Source organism: Cavia porcellus, unplaced genomic scaffold (genome assembly GCF_034190915.1).
Source record: "Cavia porcellus strain 051 isolate PalLab524CR breed Dunkin Hartley unplaced genomic scaffold, mCavPor4.1 scaffold_5, whole genome shotgun sequence".
Classification (NCBI taxonomy): domain Eukaryota; kingdom Metazoa; phylum Chordata; class Mammalia; order Rodentia; family Caviidae; genus Cavia; species Cavia porcellus.
The window spans coordinates 98,133,003-98,149,298 of NW_026947488.1; the positions used below are offsets into that span (position 1 = coordinate 98,133,003).

The following is a 16,296-nucleotide window of genomic DNA, read 5'->3' on the forward strand; positions in this document are numbered from 1 at the left end:
GAACCAGTAGTCAAGTGGGTGTCCAGTGATGAGTGGATGAAGGAATGAATGAACTGCTCAGAGTCTTATTTCCAAAACATGCTTCCTGCAACTCTTGCCCTTTCCTGCCTTCAAGCATCCACTCTTCCTTCTTTCTCAGCTCCCATTATTTCCCAGCCTCTAGAATCTGTTTTCCATCTGGACCTCTCTACCGGAACTGCTCTTAGCAAAGCCACAGGTATCTTATTTCCCCTTCCAAAGCGCAGTCTCGTTCTCTCATCCTCCTTGGCATCTCAGCAGCATTGGGCACTGTCAGTCTCTTCCTCCCCTTCGAAATACCTCCTTTGACACAGGGCCCCACTGGTTGTCTTCCTTCATTTCTGGAGACACTCTCCGTCCTCTTAGTAAACGCTTTCTTCCTCTTGTATCTGATGTCTAGTTGCTGCTCTTCCTGGGAGTTTGGTTCTCCATGTAGATGTTCAGCTCTTTGCTGTAGATGTTCAGCTCTAGATGTAGATGTTCAGTTCTCGATGTAGGCCCCTTTTCCATGTAACTTCTCTTTGGGAGAATCATTCATTCCTTTTTGATTTTTACTCTCCATGTGTTCACAATCCCAAGATGTATATTTCAGCTTCAGAACTCTATCTTGACATGCAGACCACACTGTACTACTTCTCTCCAACGTCCCCATCTCACCTCCCCCATGGGAACTTGCCTTCTTATTTCTACACACTGTGTACTTTCAGCTGCTTGTCTTTACATAGCTTGGATATGTTGCAGCTCTGTCTCTTCTGGTCACTTCACTGTCCAAGTTCTCCTCAACTCTTGCCTGCATTTATCACAGTGTCCTCTAGCTATTCTCTGGCCTCACATCAGTACTGCTAGAGGTCTGGAGCAAAAACGCACTTCCTTGCGTGATAATTCCTCAGCACGCTTCGGATGGTGTCTCTGAATGGCTTTGCAGGACCTGCATGGTCTGACTTGTTCACCCTAGCAGTCTCAGAGAGAAAGTTCTTAAAGATTATCATGAATAGATTGTCAGTGCACAGTGTGTCATGGGAGCTAGGTAAGTGAGCCCCCAACCATCCTATTGAGCCCCACTATTACAGGTAAAGAAGACGAGACTCACTGAGGAATGTGACAGGCCTGTTGCACACAGCTAATGACACAGCTGAAACATCGGAACACTTCTGGTTTATTTAGGTCCTGGACAGTTAGCACTCGGGAGCGTACTGGCTATTTTCTTCATGGATTTCTCAGCCTCGAGGCAGGGAACCTGAGTTTTAATTTTTTCTTTTCCCTAGCCCTAACCCTTGTTTACTTATTCTGACTGAATATTTGAAATCTGTGTCATTGGTTAATATTGTGATCATTTCCTTTCTTCAGACTAACCTAGTATCAGCCAAATCACACAGCACAAACAAGATCATCCGCAGCACCGCCAGGCAGCAGCCTCCAAGCCCTTCCTGCCCTTTCCCGACAGCACCCAACACAGCTTCGCCGGCTCCCAGGCTGAAGAGCTGCCAGCCGCTTTGGAAGGGACAGGCCAGGGGCAACTGGTTTCCTATTTAAGGAAACCAGCGGATTTTATCCAAGTTTGCCTTATTTTAGGTCTTTAAAATTATACGTCTTGACAGGCATGGTGGCACACACTTGTAATCCCCTGCATGCAGGAGGTTGAGGCAAGAGGATCACCATGGGGGTTTACATAGTGAGACCCGGTCTCAAAGAAACATACATAGCGGAGCACACACTTATAATCCCAGCACTCAGAAGGCTGAGGCAAGAGGATTGCCGAGAGCTCAAGGCCAGCCTGAACTGTATAATGAAACCCTGCCTCAAAAAATACAAAACAAAACAGAACCAAAAGAAATAAAATCCCTCAAAAAACAAACAAAACCATCAAAAAACCAAATATATACTTATATACAAAAAATAACATCCTATGAGAGCACACAGGCAGAAATATTCCAGTTAGGCTCCCCTGTTTGACCGTGGTGGGATGGGGTAGGGTATGGGGCAGCTGTCTTTGGTACCCTTTGTCTTTTTAATAGGGGAGTTAACAATATTTAGGGATATACTTGAATTTTTTTGTGAGTACTCTGCTTCTAGAACAGATGCTCTTCTAGAAAAGAAATTAACATTATTTATATGTGTCTGTAGCTTAATAGCTTATTAATTTCACATCAAGTATAACAAGATCCAGCTTCCAGGATGATTTTCAATGATCTCCCTCCACCTCCAGTGTGACCAACGCAATATGGCACAATTAGTAGTGTGGGCTTCAGCCTTTCTCTCTCTCTCTCTCTCTCTCTCTCTCTCTCTCTCTCTCTCTCTCTCTCCCACTGAGAGAGACTTCCACTGAGCCACTCCCAGATTCCTGACCCTTGAGACTGTGAGGGAGATTTCAAGATGCTAAATTTGGAGAAATTTTTTTATGCAGTATTGGCAGCTCATACAGAAAACCAAGTGCTTACAAAAATAGATACTGTTTGTTGCAGCCATTTCCATCTTACAGAATATTTTAGAGGAAACGGAAATGGGTGAACCATTTACACTGACCTATTTATCAGTAAATAGGTCCTTATCTCCTCAGTTCTTTCTCTGACTTCAAGACATATCCATTGCTACAAAGACTGTTTTTAAAGTGAAATTCATACAAGTCTCCTCTTTTTGGGAAATTCTGACCTTTGGTTAACCTTTACTTTTCTGGTTGGCTAAAGTTAGACATAAAACCTCTGCTTTAGCATTTTGATGGTTACTGTTATTTATACTCTAAACAGTTTGAAAGCTTGCTTTTAGACAGACTTGACTATTGAAAACGTACTTTCATAAAATTCAACTCAAAGAAAAGGAAGTCAATCAAGACGTAGCCCAGCATAATGAATGTCTGAATTTGAATTCCTCCCCTGTAAGAAAATAGAGAACCACAGCCCATCCCAGTTACTGATGACACAGCCATGGGTCTATTCTGAGTTAAGAATTAGTATCTGGGTGTACCTTGTGACGTAAGAGCCTGTCTTTAGCAGGTCACAATGACTTCCAAGGCCCCTCTGACGTCTCTCATTGTCAGAAGCAGACTTGTTTGACTTTTCCCGTGTGATTTTTAAAGTTTGACTAGTGCTCAGGTTGAAGAGGGGTAGAAGGAGAAAGAGGACAAAGCCCTCTGAGACCTGGCAGGCTCTGTGGATGACTCCTGCTTTTTTGGCAGGCTGCCGAGTCTCCGTGCACGTTTCTCCTTGCTGTCCTCTGAAAGCAGGTGACCTTGCAGTGGCAGCCTTTGCACAACGCAGCCCTGCCTGGGATGCTGCACCTCGGTGTCTTAGGGGCACCTCCAGTTGGATTCCTGGGAGGCATTGTCCTGAGTTCTGGGTTTTTATCTGGACTCATGTGGGACATTGCTGTGGGATTTAGGCTCTTGACTAAATAATCTATGTCTTTGGTGTTGTGGATAGATTTCCTGCATTTTCCTATGTTAACTCCTAGTGGCCATTATAAAAAAATAATATTATAAACTCCATGTCTTGATCCTAATTGTTCTCTGTGTACAACCCCTGACTACAACAAGTAAGAAAACACTGCTGCCCTTTGGCCAGTGATGAGTTTACCTTCTTTAATGCCGAAGCAGTGGCCCCACTCCTTCAAGGTGATGTGCTTGTCCTTGTTGGGGTCACACTCCTCGAAGAAACGGGTGATGCAGTGCTCCATGGGCACCAGAGAAGCTCGCAGAGGAGCCAGTTCAGAATGTGTCAAGACCCTGCAGTGAAGCAGATGCCAGCCTGTTTATTACCAGAGTGGCTTGAGTAGGAAGACTTGCATCTTGGGCTCACCAAGAACAGGTCCGAATGGACCCTCCCAAAGTTACAGAGTATGCTAGATATATAATGTACAGAGTGAAAACTGTAAATTAAATAGCTTGTGGGTAAGAGTGACAGGTTTTGGGATAACAGTTCTTCAGGTTTCTGTCTCCATTGGAAACTGTCCCCTCGGGGCTGGAGATTTAGCTCAGCTGCATAAGCGCCTGCCTTGCAAGCAGGCAGTCGTGAGTTCAATCCCCGGTACCGGTAAAAAGGAAAAAGACAAAAAAAAAAAAAAACAAAAAAACCCCAAAAAAACCCCAAACAAACAAACAAACAAACAAACAAAAAAAACCTGTCCCCTCTCCACCCTAAATCCATAGCTGCATACTGAGCAATCCTGCTTGTAATCCTGGTAACACTTGACTGTTCATGATGTAGGTGCCTCCCCCATGGTTGGCCATCGGAGTATCTTAGAAATTTAGGATGAAGAATGAGAAAGTTGAAAGAGTCTCTATGGGAAGGCTGGACCTTAATGTGTGAATCTGGGAGCTATGGTATAGCCATATTCTGTTATTATTGAAAATTTTGTGTTGGATTCCTAACCATGATTATTTGGCATTTCATTGCTCTAAAATGGAACTGGAAATCTTCCTAATTTTATTTCCATTCTCCTTTGCATAGACACCATTATATCAAAGACTGGCCTGGAAATGAGAGGTCAAGAGTTTCACCTGTCCATAGGGTGCCGGTCAAGCTCGCTGAACTGCCAGTGTACAGGATACACGTACATATGGTAGTTTTTCTTAAAATCCCTTAAGAGCAGTTCAATGGGATGGTCCCCAGCTAGAAGTCTCTTCTCATCCAGGTAGATCTTCTTGACCTGGGATTAAAGAAAGGTGAAAGACCGTCAGAGCATTAGACCAGAGTAAAGGAATTGCCACTATATAAGCTACCTGAAGGATAACAGAAACATGACAGAGGAAACCTGTCCAGAGCATCCTGTAAAACCCAGCTAAATATCTCCTAATCCACACCACAGCCTTTCTTTACAGAGTAAAGCTGGTGTAAGAAATTCATTGCTTTCAAAAGAATTCAAGACTTTTTGATCTTCTCTTTTAACCAAGTAAGCTCATTGCCTTTTTAAGAATTTGAGAAGGTTATTGTGAGAAGAGATGAACATTCTTGATTAGTTTGGAGGAACCCTATTCCTTCTCCAAGTGGTGTATGCCATTCTTAGTCCTCTATGTATTCCAGCCAGTGTCTGCTAATTTCTGTGTAGCCTGGTCTGCTGCCGCTTGGCTGCCCCACTGAAATAGATCCATTGTGAACTTAGTGCTCTTGAGACTGTCTTAAGGTATGCGCCCCTGTAATCTTGGGAGGCTGAGGCAGGAGAATGATTTGCAAGTTCGAGACCAGTCTGGGCTACTAATTGAGCTCAAGGCCAGCCTGAACTGAATAGCAAGACCTGTCTCCAAAAAAATAAAAAGTCTGTGATAATGTATTAAAGAGGGGGGTCAGATACACAATGCACATGAAATCCTTACTTTGGGTCATTACCTATTTACTGAGCAACTGGAAGCAATCACACAGAGCCTCCACCCTGTCTCATCTGCCCATCTCCTGCCTCCTGCCCATCCTCCTGACCAGCAGGGAGCTTCCTGTACTCCTAATGGAAGCCTTATCCTGCATTTCTTAATCCTAATATACTGTGGATGTTATGAATAACAGGTTTCCCTTTTATACGACTTCTAAATCTTGTCTGTGTGGGCAAAATATCTCAGACTTAGAGCATGTTTGGATCTGAGTACATCAAAGCCCCTGTGCCTAGGGCTCACTCCTGGGATGGGGTGGGAAGTGTGCAAGCCCAGCTGGAAACCTTCCAGGCTTGTGGGGTGAGCCTGTGAAGAGTCCTGGGACGCAGCCCTCCCTTGCTTCCTTCATTCCCACCTCTCAGTGGGGCGCGCAGCTCCTCCTGGACAGCAGCCAGCTGTGACTGCTGCTTCAGTGCAGGCCTGAATGGTGGAGGAAGAATCATCACAACTGTAAGCCAACCTTGTCTCTTTTTAAGATTCACCATCTCAGGTATTTGTCACAGGAACAGGAAGCTGGCTGACACAGGGCCTGACCACACAGATTCTGAATTCATATTAGGTGGGCTCAACCACAGCTTTCTCTGGTATAATTTAAGGGGCCCTCATTCAGGCCACTGCAGTTTGGGTAGGATGGGGACAGTTAGTGTCCCAAGCCCTGTGACATGAAGGGTGACCACTTCAAAGGTATTAATCCTGTGCAGAGGCCAAGGAGGCCTCTGCACCATGCTGAGGTTGGTGACCACATCACACCATTTCCTCAGGCACCTGGGCTATGGCAAACTCACCTTAGTCCTCTGCTTCTCATTTAGATACCCAGCGTGCTTCGGGTTAGGTTCATAAAGCTGCATAAGGATATTCTTGAGCCAGTCTCTCATCCGCAGAGGAAACTGAGCCACTTCGAAGTCAGTACACACAGGAATAGCTGTCAGGAGCAGAAAACACACCTCATTTGTGGGCCTTGCTTCTGCCCTGTGGCAAGTGCTCATAACTGGAAGCCCAGCAACTTCTGGATACTGGTATTGCTTCCCCCTGCCTCATTATCACAATAGCGCTTCTTGCCACAGTGGCACTACAGAATTGCCAGGGTGTTTAGAGACATCAGATAACAGATTCCACTTGAAGAAACTCTGATTTGCTTTGCCTAGGGTTGAGGCTGGACATTGGGATGTTTGAAAAATTGCTTAAACATTTGTTTTATGTGTAGCCAGGCCTGAGAACCAGTGCTTGGGAACAGAGAGATGAAATTTAGAAGAGCAGGGTCTGAGAGCTACTTATTAGAGGAAGAGGTAGCTGACATACACTACAGTGGCAGATATTACTAACGAAAGCTTAAACACCCTGCTACAAGCCCAGAGCAGCTGGCAGGAAGGCTGTGCACTTCATAGCTTCTTCTGGCCTCATCTTTTGCAGCTGCCATCTGGAGATAAGGCATTGAGGTGGGTGTGGCAGAGAGGGGCATGGAAAACCACATGCCATCTCCTAAGTGCGTCTGTGAAGGACACACAGGGATGAACCTGCCCACTCACTGGACAGAGCAGAGCACAGCACCACACCTACCATCACTAGCATGATGAGCTTAATGCTTTTGGGAGCCTGGAAGGCAAACAGTGTGGAGAGGACCACCCGGAAGACTCTCCTTGAATAAAGAGCAATTAACTCCACTTTGGCTAAACCTGGCCCTGTCTCCATGTGCTGACGTGCACAGAGCTGGCTGAGCCATTTCCTTTTCCCTTCAGTTGGCTCTAAGCAATATACATAGGGCTGGCTGAGGTGCTGATGTGTAATCTTTAAAGCTAGGTGATGGTTGTCACTGTTTCCCTGCCCGGTGACTTCCAAAATACATGGTTGAGCTGGGTGGGATGAGGAGCCACCACTCCATTCTGTCAACTGGGATGAGCCTTGAAATAAAAGGTTATGACTTCCCAGGGCAGAAGGATTTCCACATCAGAGCTGAAACACCACCCCAAAACTTTAGATGCCGCCTCAGTTGTGTTATGCAGATTACCCTTTCTGCATATCCCTCCCTCTGCTACTGCAGAGGTGATCTCAGGCCACCATCTGACCCAGCTCATAGTCAGCTCCCTTTCTCACAGGCACTCATCCTCAAGCCACGTCCTTCATAAGTTAATAAAATCCAGGTAGGGTCCTGGGTCAAGGCCTTTGTTCCGGCGAACCACTATCTTGGTTGACTTAGGACTCCCTTGGTTCCCAATGATTATAGATATGCCTTAGTGTCTTTATTCTCTCCATGAGTTGCACTGGAATTAGCAGCTTGGAATTAACTTGCTGGAGTTTCAATAACTTTTCCATGGGATGAAAAAATATAAACTTTCCAGACTGTGATGACTAGGAGGAGCTCCCTAGAGAACAGAGCCAGGTTGTGGCCAGGGGGTTTTCTGTTACTGAGAGGAGTCAGACACAGTGGAGAGTATCCTGGGGAAGGGTGACTACTTTAGAAAACTTCTGGGAGAATATATTGACACAAAATTCTCAGCAGACTAAAATTGGGAAAAGGGCAAATAATTTCGAAAATTCGGCCAACTCATTTCTATTGTGAAATGGATAACATTATCTTGGTGGCTCTGAGTCCTGGCTTCACATTAGAATTGTCTAGGTTACTTGATAAACAAATAAAAAATAATATCAGGGTTCTAGCCCAGTCCAGTTAAATGAGAGTCCCTGTGGTTAAGGCCTGGAATTTACTTTATAAGTCTCCTCATTTGACTTGAGTGTTTACCCTGTGCTCACAACTGCACGAGCTTTTTCTTATTTGCATACACTGAGTTCAGCCATGTAGAGATTCACCCCAGCCCTCCCGGAAATGGTGGCTGTGGTCATGAGGATGTCTTACATTTGCAGGCCCCAAAATAATCCAGTTGCAGTTGGTGTCCCTTTTTGGTCCCCTCCAGTCTGCACTTAGTAGCGAAGAGATGACAGGAGCTCGCATAGGTCTGGTTGTCGGTGCCACAAGCCTGGGAAAGACAAGCGAGAGCCAAAGCAGATGGAGCTGATGCTCACTGGAAAACGCTGTTCCCGAGCCCTCAGGGGCATCTCACACACAGAGCTGTGCCAGCAATGGGGTTGGATCAGTGACAAGATGAAAACTGCACTTCTCCACACAAGCTTAGAGACCACATAGGTATCCAGATTACAAATAAAAACCAGGGTAACACATGGATACTAAGGAGCAGGGAGGTACACCTTTCTCTCTACTCAGAGAGATAGAGGGGAAAGGGGAGCAAAAAAACAATTACTGCATGTTATATACATGGACAAACTCCCCACAGTAAATGTAATCATTATGCCCTGCAAACATGTATCAATAGAAAATAAAAATAAATAAAAAACAAAACCAGAAAAATCAATTATGATGCAAAAACAGACATATTGTGTACATGTACCAGCTCTACACAATGATTGGAAACCTGTGCAGCAAACGTGTACTAATTTAAAAAATGACACCAAAAAATTACAGTTCTCCAACACGGTTCAAAAACTACTAACCTCCACTAAATCACACCACTGATGGTGACAGTTTAGCCCTGGGTCAGTGCGGTGGGGTGAACTTTGCAGATGTTCTGGGGATAAATGAGTTTTAAAATGAGTATGAACTCATCAGTGCCTCTTTATGGAACAGCTGGCACACTTTGATTTGGCTGACATTTCTTTTTATTCTGTGTCACTTCAAATATTCTTGCAGCCGTGGGCATCTTGGGGAGCACTCACTTGGTCAAGGGGCTTTGCCGGAGGACATGTCTCTGGGTCTTGGCAGACGCAGTGGGGCGTTCCCTGCGGCTCAGCCTTGCAGACGTGCCCTCTTTTACACTGGAAGTTCACACAGGAATCTGACAGAGAAATGTGGAAAAGGGAACACAGACAAAGAGGAACTGAATGCGTGGATACGATTAGGTTCATTTTCATTAAGAAAGCGGAGAATTTGAAACCCTTGAAATTAGTAAATTTGCCAGTGGGAAAACATGGGAAACTACTTTAATTGATGTATTAATTTCCAGATGGAATCGTCTGCCACCAGAATTTAACATGATAGCCTATATTTCGTCTCGTGGCAGTGTGGACTGCAGATGTAGGAACAAACAGCTTTTGTTGGCCTGCCTGCATTGCATAGCATGGAGTGTGTTGGGCAGATTGCTCCAAAGTGAAATAAGCCAGGAGAATTTTATTATATCAAAATCAAACATATTTGTGAATGCGGTAGGAAGTAGGCTCTTCATTAAGTAAGGGATCTAAACTCCGTAGTACGAGATGGCAGCGAATAAAGTTGAATTAATTCTCTGGAGCCAATTAGCTTTGCAGTGATATCTCAATGGGACTTTCAGTTCGTCAACACATTAACCCAGCATTTATCAAACAAGCACAGGAAATAACAATCATGGGAACATGTCCTTTCGGAGGACTGGGGAGAGGGAAGGTAAGGGCAAAACTGGAATTTGCCAAAGGGGAGATTCCAGGTGGCTAGTTCTGCCTCCCCTGGACATGGTCACAGAGGGCTGGCTGCCCACATACTCACCAGTGCCGTGTGCCCGCATGTGGCCTTCACTGGAAGCCTCTTCTTCATTCGAGGAGCTCTGTGCGTTCTTGTCCTTTAAAATATTGAGAGCAGAAGATGAGCTGTTAATTAGTTTCCATACTATAAATTATAATTTATATCCCCACTGTGCATGCTTCTGATGCCCAGGCTATGTCAGGTTTGAGAGCAGAGCCAGCAGCAGCTGCAGACAGGTAAAGTGACCTGTGGAGGGCAGGACCTCATCTGCCTTCACCAGCTGCTGCGGGCAGAGCTGTGTCCTGGGGCCCTCACCATGCTTTAGAATTTCCCGTTTGGAGTCCGAAAGCACTAGCAATGCAGAACTTACTACAGTGTCTTTCTGTAACTGAGACAGGGCTACATCAGGGCTCTCTACAAAGCTGCCGCTAATGCTTTCGGAGCAGAGTTTCCCAGGGAGGAACAGCAGCACCGTTCCCGGCAGTCAGGGCTGCTGCTGACCTGGCTCCCCACAACTGGGCCCGGTCTCCTGCAGGTGGCTGCAGGAGCTGTGCTCAAAAGCTCCGAACGATTAAACAGCCAATAATGTATGTCCCTTGCTTCCCGTGCGATTTCCAGATTTTCATTTTGGTGTGTATTTGCTCAATAAAGCAGTGCTGCAGTATTCACAGCCAACTCATCAGACACCACACACTGTGCCGAGGCATCCTGTTGGACACTGAGGACTTGGCTGGAAGGTAACATGGCATCTGCTTTCAACACACTGCAGCTGCAGCTGTTTTGGGGGGTCTGTTAGAATTTATCCGTGCTACCTCCAGGGACTTTTACCTGCCTCTGCTGCCATTGCTGGGCCAAGAAGACCATGCAAATCTGCTTGGTCTGCTCATTTGAAACTTGAAATGCTCCAAAGTTCAAAACTTTTTGAGCACTGACAAAACACCCAGAGTGGAAAATTCCATACCTGATCTTGTGTGATGAGTTCTAGTCAAAAGGCAGGTACAATACAAATATTGAATAAAATTGTCTTTAGGCTTTGTGAATTGAGTATGTGTGAAATATAAATGAATTTTATATTTAGATCAAATTCCTCCTCCAAGATATCTCCTTCATATTCGGAATTATGAAAAAAATATGAAATTTCAAACCCTTCTGGCTCCAATCATTTCAGACAAGCATTATTCAGCCTCTCTTGTATTTCAGTAATTCACTGTAGACATGCCACAGGGGACTGTGGAAGCACAGAGAAAGGGCCTGGCTGTTTGTTGATAACCAGTGTAATTGGACAAACATCACTGTAAACTGTCTTACCTCTTGGTGGTCTGCAGGCTCACTGGCATCTACATTCTCATTCTTATGTGCCCTATCTCTCTCCTCTTCATATTTGAGGTGATAGGAAATGGATTGGGCTTTTTCAGCCTCTGTAAAGTCCTGGCTTGGGACAAAGTAGTCATCACCTGCACTGTGCTTTGAGTCATCATTATCAGTGTCAGCCCCGTGATTTCTGGGTGTCATGTGATTAACATCAGTAGGATCCAGGAGAAGAGCCTCAGAAACAGTCTTTTTATCTATGTCCTTATGGTCACCAATAGCCTTAAGGCCCATTTTTCCCTCTTGGCTCTGCCTTTCAGTATCTGGAGTGTGTTCACTGATGTTTGAGGCACTGTCTTCTTCCAGTCCTACATTGGAATTGTCTTCTTCTTTTTCCTGGCTACCTTGCTCCAGCTCATCCTCCTGCATCTTGCTTACTTGAGTTGGTTGATTGGCCTCTTCCAAGATATCATCGGGTTGCTCATTGTCTTCTTGCTTGCTGTTAGAATTGTCCTCAGGAAATTCTTTCTCCTTGTCTGGGTTGTCTGTGGGTGTGTCAGCTTTCCCTGGCTCTGTTTCTTCTTCCTCTTTTCCGTTAGGAATGTTTGCATCCTGCTCTTGGCTTTCTTCTTCTCTTAGGTCTTGGCTTTGTGTACTGTTCTTGTCCAACTGAAGGTGTGAATCATTCCCTGGCTGTTCTTGGTATCCTTCTCCCTTTGTGATATTTTCTTGTTGGTTAGAATCCACGAGGGAACTAACATTGGAGGCAGAGAAATCAGTATCCTCCTGGAGTTTCTTCTTTTGAGGCTCACCTGTATCTTCTTGTGGTTCTAAGTTACCTTCAGTTGTTGAATACTCTAAATTCACACTTAGTTCATCATCGCCGTCCTGTTCTTTTAAGCCCAGCTCATGACTCTGAGTCTTGTCCTGTTCTGCAGACAGCTCATGGGTTCCCTCTTCTGACCTTAATGTTGAAGATTGCTCAGCCTTAAAGGGAAAAGAAAGGCCTACTTGTTAAACAAATGATAATGCAATCACATTTCCTAAGGTAACATTTAATATTTAATCTTCCTTTTCTCCACACGTTATTGTACAAATGTATCTATGATGTCCTCATATTCTATAGATATGGATTTGACTAAAATCCAAATCTGCAGAATAAATAAGTGTCTTGTGCCTTAGCCTGAGGAGTAAAACTCGTTAACCCCCATGACTTCTTTTTTTTGGTATGGAGGATCAATCTCATGACCTCGCACTTGCCAGGCAGGCACTTGTGCTGCTGAGCTAAATCCCAGCCCTAACCTTATGACTTCTAATGATGATGGGCAGTTGATGGGATATGATGTTTAAATAATTTAAGTGGAGGCTTGAATATGGTAATCATTTTGACCTTGCTTTGATACTAAGTGTAGAAGTCAACCTGGCACCTCTTTTTAAATGCAGAACAATTGCTGCAACACTAGTTACCCTGCATCTTATTTCCACGTGCTGATATGTACAGAGCAGGCTATGCTATGCCATTCTCCCTTCGGTTGGCTCTAAGCGGTGCAAATAAGGCTAGTGAGGTGCTGGTGTGTAATCCTGGAGGCCAACCTGACAGTTTCCTGTGTCCTCCCACAGTGCTCTCTGTAAGGGACTGAGCACAGTGGGATGGCAGAGCCAGTCAACTCCAGGAGTGTCAACTGGGCAGAGGCCTCAAAATAAGAGGCTGTGACTCCCCAGGCCACAAAAATTTACATATCAGAAACTGAAGCAACGGCCTCCTAAAACTGTAAAGATGCTGCCCCAATTGAATCATGCAGGCTTGTCCTTCTGCATATCATTCATTCTCCCTGCATATTGCAGAGATGCTTTTCTCCTCACCTTGTTAGCCAGCTCAAGTTATTCCTGTAGTTCCTGCCATCCTCCCTGTCACTCATCCTTGAACCACTCCCTTCTTCATGAGATAATAAGTTCTGGGAGAGGCCTTGGGTCAGGGCCTTTGTCTTCATGTCCTCACTTGGATCCTTCATGTCCTCACTTAGATGGGACTTATGACCCCTCAGCTGCATAACTGCATAACTGCATAACTGCATAACTTTGCATATGTTTTAGCATCTTTACACTTGTGGGTTGCACTGGAGGTGGTAGATTGAAATTAACTAGCTAGAATTCCAATAATGTTTCTATGGGATTGCAAAATAACTTTCTGGATTATGAGTGACCTGGAAAAAGGATTACAATATATGGTTTACAATATATAATAATTGGATTACAATGTTACAAAAGATTGCTATTAGGATTACAATATTGGGACTTCAATAATTAATTCCTTATGAGAACTAAAACTAGTATATTAATATGATGATGCTACTTTTACCTTGTGATTGGGGTGGTTTTCTTTGGATCCTGTGGTTTCCTTCTCATTGTCTGCAGCATCAGCACTTACGATAGGAATTTCCTTGTTGTCCGGCATTACCAGTGGCTCAGCAGTTGATTTAGAATGATCAGGTAGAAATCTTGCATTTGTCTGAAAAGATTAAAAACTTATTTGTGTTATTCATATCTACATGCCAATTTGAAAGTTGGTGGTTTTTCTTTTATTATTAGTAGTAGCTCATTGCTTCATTCATATCATCAGGTGAAACACTCTCCCAAAGTTCCAAGGGTGCATGTGAATGCTCAGAATATAATTTTTTCCTCTGCCCGCCGTGCCCCACCCCGCCCTCCTCTCCTTTCCTCTCCCTTTTCCTCTCTCTCTCTCTCTCTCTCTCTCTCTCTCTCTCTCTTTTCTTTTCTTTTTTTGATACCAGGAATCAAACTTAAGCCCTCACACTTACCAGGCAGGCACTGTGCCACTGAGCCGTATCCCCAGCCCCCAGAATATAAAAAGTGAAAAAAATTCTAATTGTTCTTAAGGAAAAGTTATACAGTGTAGGGAAAGATTGGGTGAAAATCGAACAACAACAAAAGAAGAGCTCAATAATGACTGCCTTTGTGTTTTGGAATTATTTTTTGTTCTTTAAACTTTTACAAAGCATTAGTACTATATAATCTTGAAAAGTGTTACTTATTGTAAATTTAAAGTCAAATAAAATTAACCATAAGGTATAGGATTGGAAATTTCCTTAATACTTATGTCTTCATAAAGGTTATAGAAGTATTTTATTAAATATTTATTTTGTTGGCCTTAATATCCACCAGGAAATGTTTTCACAAAAAGCATTTTAATCTAGAACTAATTCAAACATCAAATGAAGCAAGACAGCCGGCCTGGTGGGTAAAGGGACCATGGGGGGTTCCCGGGGGGGGGGGTGCCAAGACCTGTGCCTGCTTCCAGCGAGGCTGTGATGGATGATGGGGAAGCGGAACAGCTAGACTTCAGGGTGAGGTGTTCCTTCAGCTCTTGATGCTGCTATTTACTTTTTATGCGTGGTTTGACAAGTTAATTTCTACGCTATCATCTCTTAAGTTGAACTGAGTTGAAACACCAAGTTAAATTTAGGTACATAAAATATACTTTAAATTTTGAAAAGTTACTCAATTTAAAATTATTATTCTTAATAGCAGTATCATGTGGGAGTTATAATATGAACTGCCCATTACCTGAGCAGGTATTCGCCATAGATTTTTCTTATGGAGATGCTGTGAATATCAGGCAATACCAGATGCAAGCAGGAAGCACACACTTGGGAAACAGAGTCAATTTTACTCCATTAGCAAGCCTATAAGGCTGTCTGTGTACTATAAAGGCAAGCCATGGGGTACAGATCTACCTTAGAGATAGTTTCTTCTTTTGCTTCTTATCCCTTTTCAACTAAGGAGATTATAGTCTGACAAAGTTTCAACAAAAACCATGAAGAAAGGGAAAAGAAGAAAGAGTGGGGTCTATTTTGGTGCACTGCCATAGACAGTGGTGAGTGGGGAAATATTAGGCTTCTTGGTGGGGGGCCACGCTCCCTCTGCTCCCCGCTTCTTCCCCTCTGTCATTTCCTCCCCCAGCAGGAAGCTGCTCCCATTCTTTTGGTTAAAATTCTCCCTTTTTGGCATCCCCTGATTATATTTATTTCATATGCCGCACAACCGATTTGAACTTTGCAACCAGGCAGAATCCAAGCAGCTGAGAAAAATGATAGCAAGGTTTTTAATAGGTCAATCCTCTGAGGAGATCCAGTATTTCGCATTTGACTGGGTATTTCTACCACATCGCACTAGAACAGAAACATCTGGAATGTGTCTATAGGCACACATAGCATCCAACAGACATTTGGTTCAAAGACGCTTTTGATCCTTATTTAAAAAGCCAAAACATTCCAAAGGCAAAACAGCTTTCAGGAGAAAACAATGGTTTGATGGGTGGGAACTCTTTTCTGTGATAATTTTTTCCAACTTTGTAATTTCTGAGGACAATGTGTAATTTCAGCTGAACTGGCCCCATGCTCCTTAAGCATGATTCTCAGCTGTGTCATAAATTCCATTTTTTTTATTTCTTTTTTGGATACCAGGGACCCAAACTCACAACCTTGCACTTGCCAGGCAAGCACTTAGGCCACTGAGCTAGATTCGTGGCATATATTCCATTTTCTAAAAGTTACTTGTAAAGGGCGGTGCGGACTTGGTTCTGCTGACACAGGTGTCGATCTGAAGCAGCCATCAGTTATTCAAAAAGCAAGAGGAGAATTTTAGCCCTAGACAGAAAGGGAGGTGAGGGGCAACAGAGAAAGGGCTTTGTCTTTTTAGAAGAGTTTATTTCTTCCATTTGATAAAAAAAAGTGTATAAATCCTTGGGTTTAGCTGAAGATGGTATGAATCTTTTGTGGGACACCTAAAATGACCATCCAAACCCTGGTTCCACTCTCTGCCCTGCTTCAGGCTGCTGACCTGCTCTCCAAGGAGATGGTGTGTGTGTGGCTGCCTCACTGTGGGTGAGCAGTGGGACCAGTCCGCCTGGCCCCACAGTGGAGAATGCACTAGTCCTGTCTGCTTGCTCCAACAGCCTCTAAAAGATGAGCAATTTGTGGTAACCACAGCATTTTTGGTTCCTAACCTTTTGATTCTCATTTTTCTTACAGATTCCGAATTTCTCAGTCAGTATATGTTTGACCTTGAAGAAAATGCTGGCAAGTTAGCTTTG

The 16,296-nt window shown here is 44.0% G+C and overlaps 1 protein-coding gene across 1 annotated transcript in view; it reads right to left on the reverse strand.

Moving 5' to 3' along the window:
• The window catches only part of Sparcl1 (SPARC like 1), a 33,390-nt gene that overhangs the window by 1,519 nt on the left and 15,575 nt on the right, over window positions 1-16,296 (reverse strand). The window contains exons 3-10 of the mRNA XM_003469373.4: window positions 13,543-13,692; window positions 11,184-12,170; window positions 9,900-9,972; window positions 9,098-9,216; window positions 8,223-8,343; window positions 6,157-6,293; window positions 4,511-4,659; window positions 3,588-3,736 (exon numbers count right to left, since the gene is read on the reverse strand). Of these exons, the coding sequence (XP_003469421.1) occupies window positions 3,588-3,736; window positions 4,511-4,659; window positions 6,157-6,293; window positions 8,223-8,343; window positions 9,098-9,216; window positions 9,900-9,972; window positions 11,184-12,170; window positions 13,543-13,692 (1,885 nt within the window). The remainder of the gene's footprint in view (window positions 1-3,587; window positions 3,737-4,510; window positions 4,660-6,156; window positions 6,294-8,222; window positions 8,344-9,097; window positions 9,217-9,899; window positions 9,973-11,183; window positions 12,171-13,542; window positions 13,693-16,296) is intronic.